Source organism: Ciconia boyciana, chromosome 2 (genome assembly GCF_034638445.1).
Source record: "Ciconia boyciana chromosome 2, ASM3463844v1, whole genome shotgun sequence".
Classification (NCBI taxonomy): Eukaryota; Metazoa; Chordata; class Aves; order Ciconiiformes; family Ciconiidae; genus Ciconia; species Ciconia boyciana.
In genome coordinates this window covers 132,784,007-132,811,144 of record NC_132935.1, presented here as the reverse complement: position 1 = coordinate 132,811,144, position 27,138 = coordinate 132,784,007, and the positions used below count along the sequence as shown (strand labels likewise).

At 40.0% G+C, this 27,138-nt stretch overlaps 1 protein-coding gene across 1 annotated transcript in view; it reads left to right on the top strand.

The window, feature by feature from the left end:
- Positions 1-212: 212 nt before the first annotated feature.
- STK31 (serine/threonine kinase 31) overlaps positions 213-27,138 on the top strand; it is a 42,433-nt gene continuing 15,507 nt past the window's right edge. The window contains exons 1-12 of the mRNA XM_072851460.1: positions 213-255; positions 347-399; positions 1,842-1,940; positions 2,939-3,013; positions 3,772-3,930; positions 6,800-7,155; positions 9,083-9,251; positions 11,273-11,388; positions 12,219-12,378; positions 18,270-18,392; positions 23,351-23,530; positions 26,679-26,795. Of these exons, the coding sequence (XP_072707561.1) occupies positions 228-255; positions 347-399; positions 1,842-1,940; positions 2,939-3,013; positions 3,772-3,930; positions 6,800-7,155; positions 9,083-9,251; positions 11,273-11,388; positions 12,219-12,378; positions 18,270-18,392; positions 23,351-23,530; positions 26,679-26,795 (1,635 nt within the window). The 5' untranslated portion in view covers positions 213-227. The remainder of the gene's footprint in view (positions 256-346; positions 400-1,841; positions 1,941-2,938; positions 3,014-3,771; positions 3,931-6,799; positions 7,156-9,082; positions 9,252-11,272; positions 11,389-12,218; positions 12,379-18,269; positions 18,393-23,350; positions 23,531-26,678; positions 26,796-27,138) is intronic.

Below are 27,138 nucleotides of genomic sequence, written 5' to 3'. Positions count from 1 at the left end.
GGTGCCTCTCACTTGGCAGGGAGAAGGGCTGAGGAGAAACGTGGGGGTGAGGCGATAGGGGAGCAGGAGCCCGCTAAGCAGTGAACCCATGAAGTGTTTAGGGCAGGGACAGGTTGCCTGGGTCTGCAGGGCGGGTGCACGTACCTCCTCATGCCACGGCCTCTGGAAGAATACCTTAATTTCTCTTTTAACTGTAGATATCTTGTAATGTTTCAGAACCTGTTGTCATGGATGGAGACACAGAGTATGACAAAGGTAATGTGAGGTGGTTTTAAAACAAACAAACACATAATCTTACACTTGGGAGTAATGTTTTGTTTTGTTTTTTTCTTTCCCCTCCCTCAAGTTGAAGATGTTGTGGGCTGCCATGTTGAAGATGCTGTAACATTTTGGGCACAGGTGAATTCAGAGAACTATTTGATTGTAACTGAAGTGTTTAATCTTATCTCTCCACCCCTCCCCCAGCAAGTTTCTGTAGAAGTGAGAATAAATGATAGCATTTGATGTTGGAAGAAAAAAGTTACTTTAGATTGCAGAATTGCAAGTATTATTGTGCCCTTTTAAACTTAAATCAGTTATTCTTTCCCAAAATGTCAAAAAGAATTGTTCATCCATCCATTTGAATTGTAGCTGGGTTTTCTTGAATATTTGGTAGACTCTGCCAAAAAAATAAATAAATTGAGTCTTAAAATGTTTGCTGTTGAGTGAAGAATACTGTAGGAGGCAGTTGGAGTCCTGCTGGGGATGGATCCCCTACCCTCTAACAGCTGAGCATGTGGGGCAGTTTCCGTGAAGCTTGACATGGAGATGGCTCAAAGATGTGAGGTCCTCTCAAGTTTTGTGTAGATGGGCAGGAAGATGTTGGATGGGGGGGTGTGAGAAAAAGTAAAAAACCCAAAACAATGAGTAGTTTTCATTAATGGGGTAGGGAGAGGGGAAAATCCAGAAGGAGTATCAAAGCTTGCCCTTTCTGTTTGGTCTGCTGGTTAACTGGTGTGTGCATATTAGTCAACACCTGTGTAGCTTTGAGCCAGTTGGAGGAGGTAATGCTGCTTGTCATTGTCCCTAATTGGAATTTGGGGAGGGGGACCAAACTTTACTCATTCTGTTCATGGAATAGTTTCTTCTAATAAAGATGTAATAGTCATAGGTAATTCTCCTTTAGGTTCTTAGCCTGGCATTCTGAGACTCAGTCACAGTGTTTTTAATATTGTAAGGTACAAAAGTTAGGAGTGTACTTCGAAGGTTAACAAAATGTTTAGTTGCACTAGTGTTTTCTTCCCTGCTCTGAGCTCTGGATCCTTTCCTTTGAATTACGAGTAGAATGTTGTCTAATAAATGCCATGTTACTGGAATTGACCCAGTTTTACAGTGGTTCAGATACCAAGTTGTAACTGGAAAGACTCTGCTTCTTTCAGCCAAACCAAAACCCAAGTCTTGCATGTAAAGAGAACAAGGGGTATACCAGAGCTGTTGTCTCCTGTATTAAGGAGAGAAGGAAAAAGAACACCAAATACATACTAAAATTTGTGAGGAAGGATTGATAAGTAAGATCTGCATACTGCTTGCAAAATCTGGTAATTAAACTGTTAAAAACATTTGTTGCAAACTATTTCTCTGGGGTACATTACCTGCCCCTGATCCGTTTCATTAATTTTTGGAAGAAAATGAGAGCAGACTTACAAATGCAACTGAAATAACTAAGATTGAAAGCTTCAGGTGGGGCATTACTTGTCTCAACAGCAGTGCAACAGCTGTTTTAATTTTTGGCTGTTATAAGCCATCAAGCATCTATTAAAAGTGACAGTTAATAACTTGTACCCTCTTTCCACGCTTCTTAGAATATCAGTAGATGTAATGACCTCTTGAAATTGAGTTGTGCGCTGGCAGAAGCTTGTCCTCGGGCTGATGCAGTTTTTGGCAAACCTGATTTTAGTAAGGTAAGTAGGTTGTGTATATGTGGATTTTGTTTTTCACCTGGATGTAAAAGCCTTAATTCCATGCAATCATTTTCTTAGGTATTTTCTTGATCATGCTGTGGGTTATATTCTCTTAAGATCTCTTTAAGAACTGCTGGCTTTCCTACAGAAAACACTTATTTTGTGTGAGCAAGTTTAGATCTTGCTGCACTTCAGACTTCAGTTAAATTATGCGACCATAGATTTTTTTTTTTTAACACTCAGGAAATACTACAAGAAGGTAACATACAGAGTGCTGAATTCTCTTTTGTTGTCCAGTATACGTTATGGGTTATCTTTAACAAGAGAGCAGTGCTTTTTCAGGGAAGTGATTCTTTGCTCCATCTCAAGAAGTGTGGTAGATCTTACAAAAACCTGTAATGTTAAATGCGCTGGACAAAGTACTCTTAAGATAACAAGGACATATTTAATAGCAGTTCTATGACAAGCATACAAAGAGTGATGGCAGCTTTTGTTTTTGTGCGCGAACTACTGATGGCTTATTGCAAAGTAAGGTTTAAATAAAACGATTTGTCTGAACTGTTTGTGTATGCAGGTAAATGACCTTCTACATTCCTCTTGAAAAGGAAGAAAAGGTACCAACGGCAAACCCAGCATGTTTGTGATGTGACTGGCCTGTTCCTTTGTCGGGCTTACTAAGCCGTCAGTGTCAATAAAATGTTGTAGCGACACATTAACAGAAAAGCCATGGGAGTCTGCTATGTAAAATGTTGGTGTTTTTCTAGTTGCAAAATTTTCTTTGAGCTATTGTTTATGGAGTAGAGGATTATGTTTTTGAAGCATTAGCATATATTGTTATGAGAGATAGGATATGAAATGCATTGCTTTGTTTTCATACTGCTGTTGGGATAATTATAGGAAAGTGTGAAAATAAGGTTTGTAATATATTACAAATACCATTTTGAGGTATGCTTGTATTTTCAGAATGCTATTCTTGATCTTTTTTTCCTAATTCCCAGATTTACGGTGGCTGTTTTTCTGAAGATAGATGTTGGTACAGATGTATGGTACAGCAAGTGATCAACAATGAAAAGGCAGGAACCATTTTTTCAAAGTCTTTAATTGTATGTCAGTCCTACATGCAGGATGATAGGAATAAATGCAACTCCTTCTCTTTTTGAAACTTACTGTGTGAATGCATTTAAAAACAATGAGTATACATGTGGGATACAAATTTAAGTGACCTGTAATTTTGAAAAATGCTGATGAAAAGACTGGCAAAACATGACATACTTGCGAAGTGCTGTTTGTTTCTCTTTATCAAGAGATTCATGAGTGGTAGTTAATGTTGTTAAGCAATGTAGTTTAATTTCAGAACTTCTGAGTGGTGAAAATGGCAGCCTTCATGTGACATGTTAGCACTGATGCAAATGACCTGAAAGAGTTGTTAATCGGCATTAGGTGACTAATACAGAAGGCTAGTAGTTCCTATTTAAAAAGATAATTTCTAGACAGGCTGGTTGGCATGGAAACATTAGATTGCATATCTGTCCATTGAAGTCAGTCTTCTATATTGCTTCTTAATTGTAGCCCTTAAAGAAAAACAAATTGCCAGCAAAGATCTGTTTTGTTACTTAAAGTTTTGTTGCTAAGCTTTTAGACAGGTGCCAACATAAAAAATTTCTCTAACTTGGTTCCTTCCTCTGAAAGGTGTGTAGGCTCAGTACGGAAGATTCTGATCTCTGCAACAAGCACGTGTGTTAAAATCCTTATATTCTAGTAGTTGTCAGCACATATTTCTGTAGGAGGTTATGTAACCTCTGCTGATTTGTATTTTATATTATTGTTGCAGTGTCAGGTATTGTACATTGACTATGGAAATTCTGAGGTTCTGAATAGAGCAGACATAGTTGAAATTCCACCAAACTTGCAATGTCCGAGTGTTGCCAAGAAGTACAGACTCTGGGGACTGCAGACACCAACTAATCAGAACTTAAACATGTTTGACCAGGTGAGTAACAGATTTTGAAGTATTTAGATGATGGGATCTGTAACAGATGCTGCCAAATGGACCTACCTGTTCCTTGTGCAAACCACAGGGTCTGCCTGGTCTACCTGGCCTTATGCAGGACAGTGTCAAATGCTTTGCACAACATCCTTGTCTCTAAATTGGAGAGACATGGATTTGACAGATGGACCACTTGGTGGATAAGGAATTGGCTGGATGGTCGCACTCAAAGGGTTGCAGTCAGTGGCTCGATGTCTAAGTGGAGACCACGGATGAGTGGCCTTCCTCAGGGGTCGGTGTTGGGACTGGGGCTGTTTAACATCTTTGTTGGTGACATGGACAGTGGGATTGAGTGCACCCTCAGCAAGTTTGCCAGTGACACCAAGCTGTGTGGTGTGGTCGACGCGCTGGAGGGAAGGGATGCCATCCAGAGGGACCTTGACAGGCTTGAGAGGGGGGCCCGTGCGAACCTCAAGAAGTTCAGCAAGGCCAAGTGCAAGGTCCTGCACATGGGTCGGGGCAATCCCAAGGACAAATACAGGCTGAACAGAGAATAGATTGAGAGAATCCCTGAGGAGAAGGACTTGCGGGTGTTGGTTTATGAGAAGCTCAACATGACCTGGCAATGTGCACTTGCAGCCCAGAAAGCCAACTGTATCCTGGCCCACATCAAAAGAAGCGTGACCGGCAGGTCGAGGGAGAACTGCGTCCAGCTTTGGGGCCCCCAGCATGAGAAGGACATGGACCTATTGGAGCGAGTGCAGAGGAGGGCCACAAAGTTGATCAGGGGGCTGGAGCTCCTCCCCTATGAAGACAGGCTGAGATAGTTGGAGTTGTTCAGCCCGGAGAAGAGAAGGCTCCGGGGAGACCTTATAGCAGCCTTCCAGTACCTGAAGGGGGCCTACAAGAAAGCCAGAGAGGGACTTTTTGCAAGGGCATGTAGTGATAGGACAAGGGGTAATGGCTTTAAACTGAAAGAGGGTAGATTTAGATTAGATGTAAGGAAGAAATTCTTCCCTATGAGGGTGGTGAGGCCCTGGAACAGGTTGCCTAGAGAGGTTGTGGATGCCCCAAGTGTTCAAGGCCAGGTTGGATGGGGCTTTGAGCAACCTGGTCGAGTGGAAGGTGTCCCTGCCCATGGCAGGGAGGTTGGAACTAGATGATCTTTAACGTCCCTTCCAACCCAAACCATTCTGTGATTCTGTGAGAAGTTAAAATATCAGCACAGTGTCACCAGGAGGAGTCTTTTAAGAGCTGGATGTTTAACTGTGAAGGGAGGGCATGCTGGGAAGGACTGTCTGATCTGTTGCCCTGAACATACTCTAGAAACTAAAATGGTTTTGTCAAAAACAATTCAGGTTGTGCTGGGAGGTGATTTTTAAAGTATGATTTTGCCATCTTTAGAGCCTCAGGACTGTTTCTGACTGACCTGAGTTCTTTCTGGCACTGAGAAAACAAAGTACTTCTGTTTCTTTCCCTTCAGAAGGAAAAATGCCTCCCTTGGCCACAGAACCTGCAATAAATTCACTTATATCTGTGAGCTGCTTGAATGCCGTGTGCCTGGGTACCGTACAAACTTTTGGTCAGGAGAGAGAATAGTAAGTGAATGTGAGTGGTAGTAGGAACCCTGTCATCCCTGGCCAGCAACGAATGTGAAAGGCTCAGGAGCTGATGCCAGCAGGGCTGGTAAAAGCTGTGAGCCCTCTTGAGTGGCACTGGTGGCCAATGGTCGAGTTTTACTAGTGGTGGTCTCCCTTTCGAGGACACCACTTACAGTCTTAATGGCATGCTTCTTCAAGGCTTGTCACTGGCACTGCCCATGCTTCACCAGCTGGTGGCTTGGGAGCAGCAGTTGCCGGAGGAGGAGAAGGCAGGAAGCGGCTGTCCTGCTTGCCTTGTCATATCCCTCTATCACTTAGAGGAGGTCTGAGACCCCTTGTGTATGGTCTTGTCCCTGTGGTCCTATTGACATTGCTTAATGTGATTACTTAAGATAGGTACATCTGAATCTCTGTTCTCAATTCCCTGGGGTTTTGTTTTGGTTGTGTGTTGTTGTTGGTTTTTGTTTTTTAAACAGTTCTTGTTGCTTGAGGTGCAGCTTTATTTGTTTGCTTTGTGTAGCTTTCCTGCCCCCACCCCTTCCATTCTTAATTTTCAGCAAAACCAGCTTGTTTTCAGAAGTGGTGGGGCACAAAGAAAAAACCCCTGTAAATAAAAGATAACATTCTCCCGGAAGTCTTTTGAAGGTCTTGAGTGCATTCTCCAGTCTTTCAAAGCTGTTTTTCGTTGATATTACTGATGAAACTGATAGGTGCCAATACTGGCATTTCCCAATTTCTAAATGAGTAGTTTCAGTAAGGTAGATACACATAATAATTCGTCGCTATGTTCTATTTCAGCTTCTGGACCACTTATTGAAAGGCTGTTAAACAATGTAATAATTAAAATATTTTTTAAATTTAATTTTGTATAATGCTGTTAAATAGTTGGTCTAGTATCCTCTAAAAGACTTGGATAACCTGGTTGCCAACTTGTATTGAGAGTTGATGAGACTTTGGACTTTTGTCATGTATAAATGATACTGAATTCTTCAAAGCTGAACATTGAGGGAGAACTAGTGGTGTTGAAGTCCAGTCTGGCATTGAGAGTGACTAGATGCAGTCATGGTTGGTGACTAGATGCGGGTATGGTTGCAGTTGTACAGATACAGCATTGTTTCAGAATAAATGTGTTAAACATCAGCTTTACCTGTGCAGCTGTTTGGGTTTTGGTCTTAAACATGTCCTCTTTTTCTTAGAGGAAAGATGTCTGATTTCAGCTAAAAGTATTCAGAGTGTCCAGTACACAACTTCATTGTATTTTTATTTTACAGGGGAAAAAGTTCTTGAGCAGCCTAGTCTTTGAAAAAGAAATAAAAATACGTCACAAGGCCAAGCACGAAGATGGTACCATTATCGCCCAGGCAGAATATGAAAAAATGGATATTGGAGAAGAGGTGGCCAAGGCAGGGTTTGCTGAAAAATGCACTTCTCCAGGAAACACTAAAGATGCAGAAGAGAGAAAAGTAGATGTCATGCAAAACCAACATCGGAAGATAAAAGTTTCAGTTCCACTGTGGGTAAACAGGTCTGATCATGCACTGTACAGCATCCCAAGAGGGCACTTTGACCACGTAGCTGCCAGCGCAAGGAGTCAGAATTCTGCTGGAAACCGTATGTTTGCCCCAAAGTAAGGCAGTGGGATGTCATAGAAAACTTTGTATGAGTGATCTGATTAGCTTAGTTGCTGGGATGTGGGTATGTGAGAAGATGGAAAGGGAAGTGAGTATCTAAAATATGAAGTTCAATTTCTGTCTTTCCAACATCAAGTAATACAGGTACTCAATGGAAGGGAAGTATATGTGAGTCTGTGTGTGCATGGTGTGGTGGTGGGAATTAGGACGTTAATCTGGAGAAAACTGTTCATTAGTGTTGTTGCTGGTTGGATAGCTTGTTCTTCCTCATTTGATTTCCAGACAGGCTGTTCTTATGTATCTTAATGCAAGATTTCGAGAAAGAAGGAAGGGGTAGCAGCCAGTAAGCAGAAGAGAAGATACCAGAAAGCTTAGTTGAAAGCGAAGGTTGCAGGGTGTCAGGCCTCTAGCAGATTTTTGCAGTGACAGGCAATGCAATGATGTTTGTTTTAGCATTTGTGTAATTTCTATAGGCTTGTCCTTGAGGCTTTTCGTAGCTATCCTCTATTTATTTACCTCTATTAAAAACTCACTGGACACAAATGTGGAATGTAAAAATACACTTACCTAGCAGGACAAACATATTTTGGTGATTTGTTTGTGTAGGAATGTAACAATGTATGCTTATAAGAAATAAAGCCAGCAATCATAGTTTGAAGTAAGCTTTAGGGGGATAATGGTGTCTCTGCAACTTGTAATTACGTTGACAAGAGGTGGTGGTAAGTTGGCAGTTACAGTTGTTGTCAGAAATCTTTTTAAAGAGATTTGTCCTACAGTTGCTAGGATTGCCATGGCAACAGGCTGCTGAGAAAAATGTTTGTGGGTGGGAAAGATGGTGCTTGGCATTCAGAAAGTTGAGATGGTATAAGAAATAATGTTCTCCATAAAAACTTGTTTAGAATTTGCTGATGTTCCATAATTTGAGCTTCTTGAACATTTTAATGGATCACCTGAGGGCATGCCTTTCCACAAACCAGCATGGTATCCAAATCTGTTTTACAATTAGATCATTTAGGCAAGTCAGTCCTGTTAACAAATACTAACATGAAATGAGGTGCTCTTCAAAAAAAAGTCTAAATTTATAGTTAAGTGCCTCATCCTGAATTATTTTGATACTCTCATCTGTCCTGTTTTCTGAGTTATAGATATGCTCTGAATCCAATTTTATAAAAGAAATTGCCCTTTTTTTTTTTTTTTTTGGTGGTGTGCAGTGTTGAGATACTTCCGTGTATAAAGCTATCCTGACTGGCCTCAGCAGCTGGCAGCCAGCAGATTCTCTATTCAATTTCTGTATGTTCTGGTGTCCTTTAAATTTTGCACATTGCAGGCATTTTTGGGGTGGTATGCCTGCGAAGCAAATTGGTTACATCCTAGCTTCTTTCTTTCGCAAGGCCATGCAGGTGAGGATGAAGTTGATGTGAGGTCTAGTGGAGGTTTGGTACTGCACAGAACTGTCACAGTACTCTGAGACAGATGGCTTCTCATCACTCTTCTTCGTTACAGAAATAACTTTTAGGGTATAGATCCAAAACACTAATCTTAAAAGTGCTTTGGCTTATTTAGTAGATAGAAGATTTGAATTACAATGGACCTTGACTTTTCTGGGTCTGCAGTGTGGTATCATAAGATGTTTTTTGGACGAGAAAGACTTTTGAGTTAGTGAGTGTGAAAACATATAAAGGGTTGTCTTCAAATGATGTATTTTTTTCCTCCCTGTTGTGTAACAGCCTCTGTAAAGACTGGCGTGGAGAGGGATACAAATTTTGAAGAAGTAAAGCATGATTGCGTAGGTGCTTCTATAGTCTTTTCGATGTGGTGTTCTGTAGTCATTATTGAAATTACAATAGCATGAAAGAATGCATGTTGTGGGTTTTGTTTGGTGTTTTTTAATTAATTAATTCCTCTTAATTCATTTTTTAAAAGGGAAAAAATGATAGTTTCTACCTCAGTGCCAGACACCAGCTTGGCACAAATAAGACCAGATCAGAAGCTGTCCGAAGAGAACGAAATTCTCAGAAGGGAGAATGTAAATCTCTTGCAGAGGCAGAAGGAACTAGAACTGAAGGTTCAACAGCTGAAACGTGAACTTCAGGTATGTGGAAATGTGAAGAGGATGCTTCTTTCCTTGTTGTGAGTGTTTCTGGCAATGCTTCTGTCTTACAGTTTCATCGTACTGCAGTTCAGCTGTGCACTGTTTTTTGGAATACAGAAGGATTAAACTAGTTGAGTGAAGACTTGTCTTGCCCTGGTGCAGGGAGATGCTGTCAGTGTGTGTCAGCACGCGTTTTGCAGTCCAGGTTGGACCCTAGCTCCCCTTGGGGTCTGTACTGGCTTGCCACCACGCTTGATGCAACTGCTGGTTTGGATGTAGGCGTTCAGTTTGAATGTGGAGTTTTACACTTTGTGATTAAAAACATGCTTTGTGTATAAGGATGTAATCCTTGCCTTTTTCTCAGCTCAGAGGGAAAAGCAGCTTTCTGTGTGTTGGGCTGAAAATTCCTAAGCATCACAGAATCATAGCAGCTGTGGAATTTTAGAACTGGATAAAAATGGTTATTTCCTTAATTGCTGCTTAATAGAAAAGATGTTTATGTTTCTTTCCAAGGGAAGTTGCTAGCAATATCTGAGAACCACAGTACTTAGTAATAGTTACTGGTAGGCTTAAAAATGCTGTGAATGGCTTTAAGTGTAATAAACAGCAGTAGTAAGAAGAGATTGTGTGAAAGGATGTTATGTTTGCATGAATTCAGAAAAACGTTGTGCAAAATCTTATCTCTACAGATATGAAAGGAAAATCTGCCGTTGCGTAAATCCCTTCGACAGCCCCAAACCTGAACTTGCACACAGCTGTTTCCTTTTTCTTTCTTGTGGAATAAAACTACTCATAACCAGCTTTGCTACTCAGTTACCTCTACCTAGAACACCTGTGTTTCTACATATACTAACCTGTCATTGCACGGATTCTCCATCAACTGAAGATAATGATGTTTGTGCACGTCTATGCAAACTAAATTAACAAGCAACAGAATACATGTCTGCAGCTAAGAAAAAATACTTGAATGCAAGGAATTCTTAGAAGCATTTCTTATCTATAGTCTCATGATTTAAAAAAAAAATTGTTTTCTACAGATTTTAATTACTCTTTTGTGTTGAATACAAGTAAACTGCTTTAAAAGAAAAGGTTGTGGATATTCTTTTAAGTAAGAAAATACTTGCTTCCTGCTTAGAAACACTATGGTAGGCAATGATTTGTTCTAGAAGGATGATGTGTGGTGGTGGCTTTGAGGGGTACTTAAAAAAACCGCCCTGCAGTCATGAGAGTTTGGATGCTCATCTGCAAATACAAAACTATTTCCATCTATGTTTGGTGGTGGTTTTGGTTTTTTAATATCCTTCTATGTTTGGTGGTGGTTTTGGTTTTTTAATATAATATGTAGCGAGTCTGAAAGGCTAACAACTTTTAAAGACTGTGTTTCATTACCTAAAGTGGAGTTTATAAAAGCATCTCTGTGGTATGAGAGCAAGAGCTTTTAAATTTAGATTGCCCCTTGAGGAATATAGCCTGATGTGGTGTGTGGGCTTTTTTTGGGTCAGGAATATTCCTTATTTTGTCTTAAGACTATTCCTTGTAGGAAGGTCAAGATGGTTGTATATACAGTGAGAGTTCTTGTTTTGCTGCACCATTTTGAGGTGTGGTAGTGATGAGAGTAAGGAGTTTAATGAGGTCCTGGACTTGATTTCCCTGAACTAATGGGTAGGAATTTTCCAGCAAAGAAAGAAAAAATTCCATGTTGTCTGAAGACTTGCTATCAAATGGGGAGTAATTGAAGAAATACACTTGAACACATCACTACTGAAAGGAGAGGAAGGAAATGAGCCATTAACCTTTAAGAACTTTTAAAGAAAATAAAATTATTCTCATTGGTTTGTATATCTTTCTAGGCATTTTGTTAGTGTTTTGAAGAGGGCCAGCTCTGTGTGTGTGTGTGTGCGTGCATGTGTGTGTTTATCTGTAGTTTTCAAAAGTCTGAATTATGGTCTGCATGTTGTAACTGTTGATCTGTCTTTACCTCTCTCTGTGAAACACTGCTCCAAAAATGATAAATAATTCAGAGAGAGAAGGAAGCATCCAGGAAAACTGCTGCAAGTTTTGAGGAAACCCTAAGTACTTACATTGGAACAAAAATAAGAAGTTTGGCTGTTAAGGTGAAGGCACTGAAAGAAGTTAGGTATGTATTTTTTTTTCCCTAAAATAGTACTATTTATCATTGCCCTCTTGAAGTCATGTGTGCTTTTTTGTTTCCCAAAAGTTTTGTTTTGTTAATTTGCTAAGAAAAAGTAGTGTTGTATACGGAGGAGAGTATTTCCCAAAAGCAAGGCTGAAACCTGAGCTTTTTGGAAGCTCACATTGGAATTTATGTTGCCTGCTTCTCAATGTTTATCAGATGACTTCGGTTCACTTCTGCTCATTTACCATAGCTGTTGCAAGAAGAGCTTTCAATTCCATCTTCAAGGAAGATGCGCATTAGTAAATGCAGATAGTTGTTAAAAGTAACTGGGTAGTCAGAGTTCCTTGGGTATCTGTATTGCTGTGAGAGGTGTATCTCTTTGGGTAGCTCAAATTACCCTTATAGTTTTAAAAGAAGGGACAAAACTGCTGTGGGAAGGAGACTTGAAATAGAAATGACCAGCAGCTCCTTTAAGAAGGAATATATATATTGCTGTATGTGTTCATAGAAGATGAGTAAAAAAAAATACCAAGGGAGGAAATAGGACAAAAGGGAAATTAAAAGCAGGAGACAATTTCCATGTACAGTCTTGTCAATACTGAGGTATAATGAATGTATTCTAGGTCCTTCTTCCTTTCTCAAAAAAAGATTTAACAGCTGAATGAGACAAATTGCTGCTGCTACCTTTTGAAAGAAACTAGGTTATTAACATGGCAGGTGCTATCTCAAAATTCTATGTTCAAGGAGTCTGAGTAGCATTGATTTTTAAACTGCTTAAGTTCTGGGGAAAAAAAATCCTGGTAAAATGTTGTTTCCTTCTTACAACTTAGGCACACAAATAAGAACAGTCATTTTGGGGAGCAGCTCTCACAAGCCATAAAAGTAGTTACAGAAGGATGTGTCACTGTTCCAAGTTCCTTGGAAAAACTGCAGAAGATTTGGACAGAGTATGACTTGGCTCAAGAGAGGATTCAGTTATGCAGAAATGTGGTAGGTTGGAATTATTTTTGTCTCAAGAGCTATAATTTAACAGCTATTGACAGAGTATTTTAGTCTTATAAGTGTAGCTGGGTAGCATGAGCGCAGCATGGAAACATCTGTCCTTTGCTAGATAACATCAGAGGCTTTGCTGCCTTTGCCACAACTGATGTATTTGTGGAGTGTTATTTCTTTGTGTTAAACCTAGACTTTTTGATACCTTTGATTGTGTAAAGAAGTATAAGGAAATCAGAACATGGTAGCTAAAAGGTTTCTGTTCCATAATAGTTAGAAACCGTTTCAGCTGTGCAGCTGCAGTCTGTCTTCAAAACCTTTTGTTAAAGCAGCATGCCACTACTTAGTATATGCCTCCCTCGTATGGGGATAGGGAGAGCAGTATGCAAATGCCGTTGTATGGGAAGATGGACTTGCATAGAGGAAAGCTGCCATCTAGTGCAACTTCTCTGCAACCACAGATCTGAACAAGCCTGCCTGGGTACACAGACATGGCTGTGTTGATAAGGATGGTTATGTACTGCATCTCTCGTGTGCGGTGATGCTGCTCCTGGGAATGGGAAGGTTTCCCGGTCTGCGGCAGGCATTGTGGTAAGGCGGGGAAGGGATGGTAGTTGTGCACCTGGGAGAATGACAGCAAATGTGTTGTGACTATTTTCAAGTATAACCTAAAACATTTTAAACGTGTTTGCTTAAGAAGTATTGCTGTGTTACACTGAATTTAACAGCTCATGAAGTGGACTAGAAAATAGTGAGCCTTGAGGAGAACCCGAGTAAATTCTGTTGTTGCTTGTGCAGGGAAAAGTATTAAAACACCTATGGTATGGCATACATCTGATTTTTGTAGGTGGAAATAAATAGTTTTTAGTAAACAAAGTCAAATGTTTAAACTTGACAACGTTAAGATAAGCGTTAATAAGCAGATGACATTTTAGTCTTGCATGTTGTACAGGGGAGCAATGTGTAGAAGAATAGCTAGATTGCAAGGTACCCAGGAGCCAGGGCTGCTTAGGGATTCACTTGCACAAGCTTTCCTTGGTTGAATTCCTGATCCCACATGAAATAGTAGCAGTTGTAATTTTCTGGAGTTTACATGGGATGGTTGAGCTCAAGCGGGTCCGTAAGCCTTGTTGAACAGCAGCAGACAAGTAAAGCAAAGCCATCTTAGAACTTGTTTTCGTCCCCCTCGTCCAGTTTTGCTTTGACTTAGTTGGGCTGGGGATAGAGGGAAAGAAAGCTCTTAATGTGGACAAGAGTTAGGACAGATGGAGATACAGTGGTGTGACTGGGGAGTCTCAAAGTGTCTATTCAATAGAGGAGATGGTGGCTTTGGTGTCATTCAGGTGGCAGTGTGTGGGTTGGTTTTGTTTGTTTGTTTTTTGAGTTGCCAACCCCAGCAAACAGCATTCTTCCATAAGAAACATCATGAAAAGAGGTTTCATTCTTGAAGAGTGCTTGAGGTTTTTCTGATGGACTAACTTGTTGGAATATGTTAGGCAGTCTGGACATTGTCACCCATTTCAGTTGTGAATGGCTAGCAATGAAGTCATATCTGCATGATGCATTGTAGTGCGTTACACTGCCAAAATATTTGAAGTACTACTGAAATGAGCTTACAGCACTATGGTGCTTCTGGTAGCTCCACATGTGTTTGTGTAGCTCTCTGTTTTGTGTTGACAAGATGTGTCCTCACACATAGCTTGAAAACTAGTTTTATTCAGAAATCAACACCACCGCCCTTGTCTGTCTCCCCCACCCATTCTGACATTGTTCCTGGTTGCCTAAGCTAAGGTGTAAATGAACAGTGGCACGAAGTCTTACAACTTTGCAAGAGCACGCCATTGTAAAAAAAAAAAAATCCTGCTATCTGAAGAGGGGAAGTTGTCATGGTAGTGTCACCAATATTTTAAACGGGGAAAAATAAAGACAACATGAGTTCTGCCAGATGTCAGGTATCCCCCAGAGTGCCCGAGTGCTGCAAAGGGTATGCAAGTGCGAATGTGTGTGGAAGTGTAGAGCTCCCTGAAGAATTAATTTAGTTTCAAGATGAATTGGTAGCAGCTGGAAGCAGGACATCTCAAGGCTCTTGTGGAATTTGTCTTAAGTATTGTGAAAACTTTGGTAGGTGAAGGGTACAGAACAAGGGTACAGTTTTGGTTGCATCATGCTAGAGCTACAGTACCACAAAGGTTGTCCTGTTTTAATATGCAGTGTAGTGATGTAACTTTTTTTTTTCCTGAGAATAATTTTGATTTTTAAAGATCTATTTTATGTGCTGTAACATGCCACAGAATCTTGGCTACTGTATTTTCAAATACATGAAATGTCTAGGATGCACACAGTAAAAGGGTATGCTTGTTATTCTGCCTGTCATCCCTACCTAAATTATACCGACTGTAGATAGGCTAACAAATATTTTTGATAGTGCAACCGAGTATGTTGATGTCACTAACTTTGTTTCTTGCTCAGTTAAAATGAGGTGCATGTAAATCCAGTGTACGTGAAGCCCAGTGAACCCAAACAGATGGATGAAATAGCTGGCTATTGAACTACAGCAGACTGTTTAACTCTATTTGCTTAATTTGTCAACCTAGCTGTCAAAATTGGTTTTACTAAGTTAAATCTTGCTATTCAGTTGCCTGAGCAATGTGCTGTGCTCTTTAACCTCCCTGGAGTGCTGATGCCCTCTCTCACTGTCACAAGCCTCATTTGTTTGTAAGCTCTTGAGAGTGAACATCTTGTCTTGCTTTGGGGGGAAACCTAATGCATCTTAAGCAAACATCACAGGCATGAGTAAACCCAATAAAGTTTGAGTGCAGAGTAAATGGCATTATTTCAGTTTTCATTGTCTGTGCTTTCTTAGTTGGTTTATGCTGGTTTAACTGGGTCTCTCCTGGATACTGTCCCAAAAATGAAGATGGGTGACTAGAGCATTTGTTCTTAATAAGGTATTTATGTAACGTATGTCTTGGAAACGTAATAAGATAATCAGTGAACTGAGGTAGTACTGGGGCATGGTGTGTATGAAAATGACAAAGATGGCTCTTCTGGAGTGGAAATGCTTAAAAATATATTCAAAACTAATCATAGAATTTGATGTAAATTCTGTGTGCCAATAGGAAGGTAGTGGTGCTGATCACTTAACCAGCACTCCTATGAAACGTTACTGAGAGGATGGCAGCTTTACAGATGAAAAAACAGGGATAATTAGAAGTTCCCCTGATTGCAGTGTGGGCAGATACTCATAGTAATAGGGTGTAATACAAATTCTGACTTTTCAGATGTTGTAGATAGTGTTTTATGGATGTGTCAATTTATGATTTTGATTTAGAAACTTCTTGGAGACTATAGCGTACATATTCAGCATTTTTTGTGAGAAGGATGAAAAAATAATCATGCCAATGTTTAAAAAAGGGGAGCTATTGAGTTGCACATTTAAAAAAAAAAAAGTGGGGGAGGGTGGAATAAATAGAGCCGTTTAATGAGGATGCTGATGCCAGAGCTAGTTTTAGCTGTTCCGTGTACTGCAAAGTAGTAACTTGAACTAAGGGGAGCCAAAAACTGGGGCCAAAAGTAGAAATAGGCTCTAAAAATGGATTAGAACTTATCCATGGAGGGGGATTCATTTTTTTTTCTCTTGCTTATGAGGTCATTAAATCACACTAAAGCAAGAATGCATTGATGAGGTGATTGCACCATACATATCCTGCTCTTATGGACTTTCGTAAGCATTGCTATAGTTATCAGAAACAAGATGGTAAGCTAGCTTGGCATTTGGTATGACCGAGTTGCAGGTTGTTTGTGTGGGGTTGTTTGTGGAGTTGTGGGTTTTTTTTTTTTTTTTGAGAGGTATAAGATGGATCAGACACAAAAGAAACTAAATTTTGTAGTTTGAGAAGCTTTTAGCCTGTTCTAAAGGAGTTTAATTCTACTGTTTGCTGTTGTGATGAGCTTACGTCTTTGAAAAGCAGACTATTAAAACACTGCCTTGTGTCGTTAATGCTCTCTGAATTTATTGTTATTTAACACGCATTATCTGAGCCATGAACTGTTGCATGTACCCAGTTAAATGGCAGACATTAGAAGACTTGTCCTGTGGCTCCCGAGCCATCTATTGAGTTCCTGGATTGTCATTTAGTCATGTGTAGACTGTTGAATTTACTCTAGTGCTTGAACTGGTATTAATTGGAGTTTGGTTGCCTGGTTGAATCTTCTACTACATGAAGTCTCTATTGCTCTAGTTTTTGAAGTAATATTCTGCGGAAATCTTGTCTTAAAAAGGAATAAGGATCCCTTGTCATAAAGAAGACTTTTCATGCAGTGTGTTACAGTATTCTTTTACAAACTGGCTCCTGTCTTATGCAGGAAAACCAGCAGGAAGTCTGTAAAAATTGTGTGTGCTTTTGGTCACCAGAGATGCCCAAAAAGTGCAGAAGTGCCTATTAAATCTTTTTGTTGTTGTTTCATGTTTTTAAGTGTTGAAGCAGTAAGTTATGTTCACCTTCTATAGTAGAACTTAATCCACTGATTTTTATTATCCAGCCCACTAATGTCTGGCTGAATTACAACATCTGTTCAATTGCTAATGTAAGTTTTAAAGCAGTTTGTACTGCAACTTGGGGTTTTATTTTTAGATGGAGTTTGCCCATCTTTCCATTTCCAGCCATTGGATCTCATTCTGCCCTTGTCTGTTACAGGCAAAAGGTTTCTAGTCTGTCTTCCTTCTACTTACAAACTCCTGATTAAGTCAACTTCTAAGCTTTCACTGGATAAAATATAAATTTAAAAACTCTGGGAACCTCTGTTTGTATATACATATTTATATTACAGATATATTTATATTACATGTTGCTTGTTAGTAGGAAGTGTTAATTTGACTGTTCTTTGGCTCCATGTGAAACTGGTATTAGTGCCATGGTTAACTCTTTTGTTGTTTTCTGTTTCTTTATTAATTGCCTTCCACACTAGACTTTCCAAGATTTTATTTTTTTTTTTCAGGGTGGGGAAGGGAACACCTGTCAGGACAGTGTGTTATATCTACTTGAGTCATTTTACGTACTTTTTTGGAGGTGGATATAGAAGGGAATAGCAAATCTTTACAGCAGGTCTACAAAGCTGTAGTTTGGTCTTCCATGTTCATATGTATTTTCGTATTTCTGTGGGCATGTTGGGTTAAATCACTGTGAAAAGAACACTGCAAACGTGCTTCTGAGTAACTTGCTTCATCCATTTCGAAAGGTTTGGTTTTGGTGAGTCTCTTAGGTACCTTGTCTGATATGAATGGTGGGGTTCCTCTCCTATTAGCAGAAATAATCCTGCCAGTGATCCAAGGGAAACTTTGTTTTTGTCCCTAGAAAATTATCTTTAGTTTAATAATTTTACTGCAGATAATCAGCAGGGAGTTTATAGGTCACCTGTCTTTCCTGCTAGAAGGCAAGGAAAAAAATTGGTAAAAAGATTTATTTGATCCTAGAGTATTCTTCTCCAGCAAGTAATATTTTGCAATCTGACTTTGTGGATATAATTTGGCATGTATGGAAGTGTGAATAATCCAAATTCTAATTTCTGTAATACGATAAAAAACTGCAGGACAGCTAGGACATTTTAGATTGACAGTGACAGTTAGGACTCCCACTGTTATCAACAGTCATGCAGAAACTGTTTCTTTAGTTGCATACGTTTACACTGTAAAGGATGCTGTATTTGTGCAAGGTGGTCATGTCTTAAGAGCAGAGGTTAAAAACAAAATTTGCTTTTTCACTCATTCCTAGTCAGGCATGTATTGTACTACTCATACTTTGCAGGGATTAATGCGTTTTTGTATCAGTTTCCACATTGCGTATGTGGCGCTTGGTGTGAGTTGCTGACTTGCTTTTCCTTCGGCATAGGATGAAAGAGATGAATTGATTACCAAGAGAGATGAGGTGCAGCAGAGCTTGTATTCAGCAGTAGAAGAATTAATTTTGGAAGTGGATCAACTGCCCCTCTCTGAGCGCTCAAGAACATTACAGGTAAGGAGGTTGGTTTTATCAGTATTGATTCTGAAACACTGAGAACCTGTGGAGGGTGTTTCTTAAATGTTAAATGTTTTATAGTTGGAGACCTAGACAGCAGCAGATGAAGCTTTAGATAACACTTCTGAGTTAAGTTGTACATTTGACACCTGTAGTTCTCAGTGTTACTTGTGATCCTGGTCTCCTAGATGTTTTGTTTCTAGAGGCAAATTATTATCTAGATCCTGAATTTGACCAACATCTTTTCTTTTATGGTACTGTGTTTGGTGACTAACAAGACTTCACAAAGAACAGAATATTTAGTAGAAGGCAGGTGTTAATGAGAGAACCTACAGTTAAAAAGTCAATGCAGTTATCCTGCAAATTGTGGCAGTGGGTTTTGTGATTGGGTTATACACTTTCCTAGCCCTTTCTGTTAAGATGGCTGCGTAGTTCGGACGACTGTAGCAAAGTGTAAAATGTTTAAAGTTGTATGCTGTTGTTTGTTGTTTTTTTGTTGTTTGTTTTTTTTAATGTGAGTATTAAACACTACAGAAGCACACGTTTATACCAAGAGTCTGTCTTCCTCCCAGCCAAACCAACAACAGAAAGTGGGGAAGTAGACAGGGAAATAGGCTCTGTAGAGGCAGTAAGAACTTTTGAAGAGGACTTTACCTATAGAAATGTTACCAAGCTGGTGTTTCTGGCCTTTGCTATTAGAAATAATTTATTTTCTTCTTTTTAACTTCAGAAATATTACTTTTATTTTGACTGTGCAAGTGTGTGTGGAGAGAGGAAAAAGGTTGGCAATTGTTTGACAGCTTGTCTGTACAAATTCCAGAGATGTATTTGTCCACACATGTATGAGATGTGGTTCTTAGGAAAAATCACCAAGATTACAGGCTGCGCATAAGTTTGTGTAAGGTTGGAGCAGCATTAATAAATGGAAGCATTCACATTTTCATGGAACTGCTTACTCAATTTCTAATGGAATTCTTTTTCAATGCCATTCAAAAAAATGTTTTGGAACACTTATTTTTTGGCTCTAGTCTAGTGTCTAATTAGAAAAGATATTGGATGGGTAGCATTTCATGGCTTTCTATCACCAAAGGCCCTGTGTAGATCCTGCTCAGTCAGAGGAAGGTTGTGGTGTGTTGTTGTGTGGGGTTTTTCTCTTTTGTGGTTGTTTTTTTGGGGTGGGTTTTTTTTTTTTGGTGTATGTTTAAAGGTTATGCTGTGCTAATCCACTAGGTGGTAGGCATTAAGCATCTTCTACGTAACGGTACTGCAGTGAAATTTTAATAGTTTTTTGAAAATACTTGAAGGGGTACTGAAATGCTGCTAGGTGTGTTAAGTGAATTTTGGGCTTTAGCTTAACTCTGTTGATGGTTCTCTCTTGTATTAGGAGCTAGAAGATCAAAATAGTTTTCCCAAGCAGGGAAACAGAAATAAGTTTTTACCAAATATCAGTGAGAACCTTGGTTGCAATTTTACAGAGTTGAAGAGGTCATGCTGTGCTGCCCTAGAGAAACAAGTATTTTTCCACTGCCTCTCAGAAGGACAGGACCATGGGAGCTAATGCCCTTCTCATAGAGGCTGTGTATTGCAAACCTCTCTTCTGCATCCCCCATCTCTGACTTATGTTTTATACCTTCCACTGAGAACCATTGTTGGCCTGAACTACAGACAAATTCAAACAGCTTCAGCCACAGCTGGGTCCAACTGGCTAGGGCTGAAATAAACAGTTGGTGAGCTCCATGCTTTCCAAGTGATAATACTGCATTGGTTAAGAGGAAGGCCAAGAGTGTGGGCATACACCTAGGTTTTCTAAAGCACGCTAGGGTATGATCTGAACGGTTGTCAGCTGTTCTGTCAGCTGTCTGTACGCATGTTTCCTTTGCCCCACACACAGCCTGTAGTAGCTTGTTCTGTGCTCCCTTTGAGTTACCATGCTTAGAGATAGCAACTGGGACAAGTGCATGTAGGCCACTGAGCCATCTTCATATGGTGACTCGTTATCCTTCTGGAGCCTGTTTCTGTATCCATATGCTGGTGAAGTTGCTAATGTTTTAGGGAAGTGTGTTTGTAGTTTGAAAAATAAATGGGTAGAAATAGGATGTAACTTGCTGGATTCTTTCCTTGAGGACAGTCTGATGGAATGCATGCAGATACGCTTCTGGTGTAACTAGTGCTGCCATTTTTGTAAACAGGATGTGATATTGGATATGAAACTGTTACAGAGCACTTTTCTCAGTTCTGTTACCCACTTTTGTCTGCTGTTAAATGGGCTGATTTTTTTTCTCCCTCCTTCAGACTGTTCCATTTGAACCTGGCTTCTCCCTTGCTGTGCCACTTTCTATCCACGTGTATCCTGGTGTATTAAAATCCAGCTGTTCAAAAAAGAATGTGAGAAAAATTGGTTGTGCACTTGAGTGATTTAAATAGCCTCCATAAATTTAGCACAAACCTACTTTTTGTATTTGCTTATAGACAAGCATATTTGTACAAAGCTCCTGCCACCTGGCTCAGTTGGAAATTGCTGTTCTAAACAATCTGTTGTACTAAATGAATGCTGTTCATTATAGTAACCATTGTTACGAAATTAGCTTTAGAATTCTATCAAATACTGTTTGGTGCTGTGGTTTTTTTTGTTTGTTTTGGGGTTTTTTTGGGTTGTGTGTTTGGTGGTGATATGCGGGGTGTTTTTTTTGTGGGGTGGGGTTGTGGTCACTGTATTTAGTTGTTATGTGAGGAAATTCTTATGCTTTTGGTCCCAGTTTGAACTTCTGCTGTGCTGTGTCTGTACAGGTGAGGCCTGGTTGTGGCATCATCATGTGTAGTTCTACAAAATTGGTCAAGCTCACTTCCTCACCTCCACAGTCCCTGCAGCCCTCAGCAAGGGGAGTTCATTGCTGCCGCGTTCTGGCCTGTGGTGGTAGTGTCAGACAGTCTGTTTTACTTAGTTACGTTTGGTTGCTTGTATGACCTCTGTGTTTCAAGTGTCTGAAAGGCTCCTGACAAGTGACTTTAAGTTCTGTCATAATGCTTTTTCCATAGTATTGGCAGTTCAGTCTGAAGGGACACAAAAATGAAAACCTGTCTCAAGAGGAGGAGACAGAGAGGTGTTTTGGTGTGTTTCTTCATCTATATGACCTAGATGTTGTTTGGGAAGGTCTGTGATATTTAACTCAAATATTCTGGGATCTGAGAAAAGAAAAAAAGTGAAACACTATATATAAGCAAACTCAGCAGCCTTTCTCAGGGTTTCTTTAGTCATCTTGTCGGGAATGATGTGGGTAAGTAAAATGATGGATTTTGAAAGCTGAAGGATGCTATTTTGTCCTGGTTTCAGCTGGGATAGAGTTAATTTTCTTCCTAGTAGCTGGTATAGTGCTGTGTTTTGGATTTAGTATGAGAATAATGTTGATAACACACTGATGTTTTAGTTGTTGCTGAGTAATGTTTGCACTGGTCAAGGGCTTTTCAGCTTCCCATGCTCTGCCAGGGGCACAAGAAGCTGGGAGGGGGCACAGCCAAACTGGCCAAAGGGCTATTCCATACCATATGGTGTCATGCTCTGTATATAAAGTAGGGGGAGCTGGCCAGGGGGCAGTGATCGCTGCTGAGGGACTGGCTGGGCGTCGGTCGGTAGGTGGTGAGCCTCACTTGTTGTTTTTGTTGGTTGTCCCTCCTGCCTCTCCCCGCCCTGGTGTTCTCTCTCTCAGTTTCTCATTATTATTATCATTATCATTATTATTATTATAATTATATTTATTATTAATAATAATATTTCAATTATTAAACTGTTCTTATCTCAACCCACAAGTTTTCTTACTTTTGCTCTTGCGATTCTCTCCCCCATCCCACCGGGGGGGAGGGTGAGCGCGAGGCTGTGTGGTGCTTGGTTGCCGACTGAAGCTAAACCATGATATTTATATTACAAAAGCACAGGTTCATTCAGTCAAATCCCACTGTTTAGGGAGAATTTTCTCTTTTGAACTACAGCAAATTGCCTGCAAACACCAGTGTAGCTCTCAAATATTTTTCGGCATGGGACTTTCCACCCAGGTGCAAGGAAGGCTGCTTTCTGTCAGGATGTTGTCTCCACTGGTAATTGACCGGTACATTCCTCCCTGACCCTGCTTGTTCTTCAGGTTGTTTGACAGACTGCCCTTTGTTTAAAAGTGATTTCTGTTTGGCCTGAGCTTTAGCCTCAATGCGTTTCCCTTAGGTGTAGCACTTCAGTTCGTTTTCCAATACAAGTCAAAAGGAAGTGGACCCTGTGCTTCATATACTTGCAGAATACTTGGCTTTTAGATGGAAATAGAAGTTTCCAGACTGTAAAACTCATTTCAGAGGGCCTTCAGGTGTCAGACACGTAGGTAGTTGCTCTTCCATCTAGGAATCGGTGTGATGACGAAGGTGCATCAGAATAGATTTGACTAGTGACTTTTGAAGGGAGGGATTGGTCCAGGAGCATTTCTTGGGTGTCTGGCTGCTCACCTTGTTTCTTAGTACAAGTTCACTTTGTTTTCTAGATTTGAGCAGTTCTATGAGAAGCATTATAAATTGAACCCCATTTTGCTGTTTGTCCTGGTGAGTACGACTTTAAAGTCCAATCCACAAGGAAGAAGAAACTAGAGTACAAATGACTTCTTATGAGCTTTTAAGCTTTTTGTGGTGTGTTTTCCTTCCATGTTTTGAAGGGAAAAATCAGACTCTGTGATCTCTGTGTGAGATCCTTTTCTGCATTGCGCTTTCTGGTAGACGTACTGCCACTAGATCTGAGAGGAAAGTGGAATATAAAATGTACTTCACTGGATATAGAAAGAAGCCTTTATAGTAGAAATAATTTTATGCCAGCAGGTAGTGCTAACTTTTTCTGTGTTAAATGTCTTGATTTTTATAGATAGTATACTATCACAAAATTCTTCTGGTTTGCAAACCTGTTTTTGTTTGATTCACTTGATGCACAGGAACTGTCTGCTTCTCTGGAGATGGTGTATGGTCAAGGCTCTGAAGCAGATGACTCTGAGGAGGTATTTCAACAGTTCTTTAAGTGGAAGAGTGTTAAAATGAAGAGATTAATTTGCATCAGAAATGATACGGACACAGCTCTGCAAATTCTTGCTGGCTGGTTCAGTGGCATCGTAAAGGTAAGGCGAACAGTCGGTCTTTCCTGATGGTGAAAAAGATGAAGTATGACACTGTCTAACTGAGCTTGTGAGGAGTAGGCATTAGTAGGGACAACTACCTATGGCAGGGAGATTGTGCATAAGAGCAGTGGCACTAAATGACAGTGCCTTAATACAGAGGGAAAGGTAACGCGTTGAGGAATGGAGTGTTAATTTACCTTTATTCTCAGTGTACCTTTGTGGTGAGCCAGAATTTATGCTTTCTTATGAAAGGACATCTTTTGTATAAAGATTAGTACCTTTATGCAAGTATAACTTTTGTATGGGTGTGCTCGGTCTGTTCATTGTGTGACTGAAATGTTTTAATTAGTCCTTTCAAGTGGCCTTTGGATAGAAAGACTTCAGGTTTTAAAAGGTTCTAGTTCCTAAATGCTGCTGAAAGAGGTGATGAAAGATCACTGCAAAGAAGAAGCCAGTCTGGCTTGACATGATCTAGGTACAGGTTGCAGACAAATATAGAACAGAAGTTTTTTTCCTCATTGAAATGCTGACTGTGGAGAATTTATGCAAATAAATTGTCCACTTCTATTTGCATGTCCTACAATATCTTCTGGAATACCATTCTGATGCTGTGTGTCTCTGCCTGAGTTGTAGGAGGTTTGGGGCATTGAAGTTGAGTGCGTGTTTTTTGTCTTAAAAGGAGATGGATGGTGGAAGTGGGTTACCATCCATTCAGTTCTGCTTGTAAAGAAAGAGCAAAGTAGGGAGGTAACTTTGTGGCTTTCCTGTCTCTGTGCTTAATATCTATGTTCTTGCTCAGTTTAGGACTCTTAATCTTCCTGGGAGGATTAATCTTCCCTCCTTTCCTGCAGGCCCTGCTTCTTTATCTCCTTCTTGTTGCACTTGTCTGTAAATGTTCTCTGTGTCAGCATAACCTTCCTTCCCCTGTGAATTGTATGTTGTAGTAGTCACTTTAGCATTAGTATCAAGGCTTGCTGAAGTCTTAGGCCACAAGAACTTTCACCTAGATCCACTGACTGTGCACTGAACTTTTACTTGGCTACATGAAGGAGGGCCCCTGAAACCGGTGCAAACCAGAAAGATAAGGAGGCTTCAGCCTTAGCACAAGCTGCGATCTTAGAGATAAGAGAAGAATCGGTCTGCCTAGAGGCAATGAAAGTGCCCAATGAAGAATGGGAAGACCCCAGACCCAAATACTACTGTTGGTCCAAACTGCCTCCTGAGGGGAGGGGGATTTAGATTGTAAGAGTATAATTACCCAGGGATTTCTTTGTTCTGGGTCCCTCTCTGGAGGCACCCAGGTCGAGCTGTTTTCACCGCTGTACCAATAAATTCGTCTGGCATACGTTGTATGGGAGACTCTGCTTCGGGAAACCTAGGGTGGAGCCAGAGTGGGGAGGAAGCACCCGTGAGTTGAGGAGTGGAGAAGGGGCACCCGTCAGCTCAGTGGAGCTGCCTGCTGTGAAGGGACTCGGGTCCTAGCAGTTAAAGTCTTGGGTGGTGTGAGTGCTTGGGCTGGGGCTTCTCCTTTAACATGTACATAATCCGCAAGGGTTATGCCCTTTCATAGTGAATAGGTTTTCTGCCCTTGCATTTCATTGTACCCAGAGCATTTACTGTGGCCAGACGGTTATGAGTAACAGTGTTCCTTGACCTGACAGTAAATGCTGTTCAGCAGCAGTGTAGACTTGGTGCATGTTAAATGCAGAATAATGTTAATGAATATAATTACTTGCAGGTGTTTATAATCATGTCAGTTATTAGAGGGGGCAAACAAACCTGCAGGTGGGTTTCTGTGATTGCTGGATGCAGTTCAGAGTGCTGTTCTGCATGTATGAAAGTGACTAAGGTTTGTTAGTGTAGTGATGAACTTTGATTTACCTGTTTCAAATCTGAAGTTTTCCACAAACAGTTCAGAGACACAAGAAATGTCCAGGCTTTTGGCATGGGTTGGTAAAGCACTGGTAGGTAGACCAAGGAAGAAATTTTCATTTATCCATCTTAATAATTTCAGCTTTTGACATGCAATTATTCTGTTGCAATTTAACTTCTAGCTCCTTTTCTAAAAAAGTGTGAGCTATCCTGTATAGCAAATGCTTCTTTGAAGTGTTTCCCCTCCTCTTATTTTAAATAGATACTCCTCTTCCTCTCTTTCTGAATCCAAATTAATCTAGTGTAGCATCGATCAGAATCTACAGTAGGAAATGGGTCAACGACAGACAAGGAAATTTTCAGAGATTGGACAACTCCTTTCCAAGTACGCAGCTCCAGGCTTTGGGGAGCAACATACTGTTTGAACTTGCACTGTTAAAGTTTTTATTTTTAGTTCCTTTAAGGTTAAGGCAATAAAATATTTTCACAATCTTTAGTGGAATACACATACTTGATAGGTAAATGAACAAGGTGGAGTTTGCAGATTTCTATTATGACTGTGTATCTTGCATGTTAAATACAGGACCATATTTTCATTTTAGTTCTGTTTGCCAGTGTAATATCTCTTCTTCTGCAGATACAAGTAACAACTTTGCTGAAAACAACCTTCAATGTAATTATAAGCTGATCTTACTGATTTTTCTCTGGCACCTTCTGTATCATATATCTTGAAGCTAAATTATTTCTGACTTCTGTGAAAACACTTAGGTTTCCTAGTGAAATCTTTAACCTTATTTCACACTTGATAAACTGTGAAATAGATCCCAGGATGTGTCTTTATCTCACGTAGTACTATATAGGAATGAAAAGCCCACTTGATAGTGAAACTGCCATATTGAGCATCTTGTGTATCACTGTGTGGGCAGCACACATGTTGATTTTTGACATGAAACTCAGTAGAAAATTGGGATTCTTCTACTGTTTCATTTTTGGTAAAAATCAAAATGAGGTTAGGAAAATAAAACCCGATCAAGGCAAGAATCAACTTTCTTCTTGCCTGGTGAATCTTGACTCTGTTAGTTCTAGAAATTGTTATATCACTCAAGTGTGAGGCAGTTAAAGGTGAGATCTGACACAAATCCTAGTTAGATTTCCAGTAGTGCTATAACTCTTTGTATTTCTTGCTTGTTTTTGCTGTCTGCTTGCTAACTTCTTACTTTCAATTCCAAGGCTGATTGATTTTTTTTTTTTTTTTTTTTTCCCCCCCTCTTTGAAGTGTTTTGACCTGATGTCAGAAGCATCTTCAGATTTAGAGGAAGTGGTTGGCAATGTGGATGAAATTCTCAAAAAGGTTGAGCTGGCTATTTGTGAAGAACTGGATACCGACTTAAATGTAAGTTCTAATCATGCCTACTGTGTCATGACTTCTATATATTTTATACATTTCTTGATTTCAGTTTAAGGCTTTTCTTAACGTATCAGACAAGTTTATTTGCTACAAGGCAGCACCTTTTTTTGTGGAAATGTGATAAAGTCACTCAGGTTGCTCCCCACAGAGAAGAGAATGTGTTTTCCAGGCAACAGGCAGAGGACAGCTTTGGGTTACAGGAATGTAGCTGTATGTATGACTGGCTTAACTAAGAAATACTGGGAAAACTGGTTCTTCCCTCTCTATGTGCAGAGAATCTTTCTTTGAGCTGTACTGAGTTCTGGTGCTTGTGTTGAAAATACAGGTG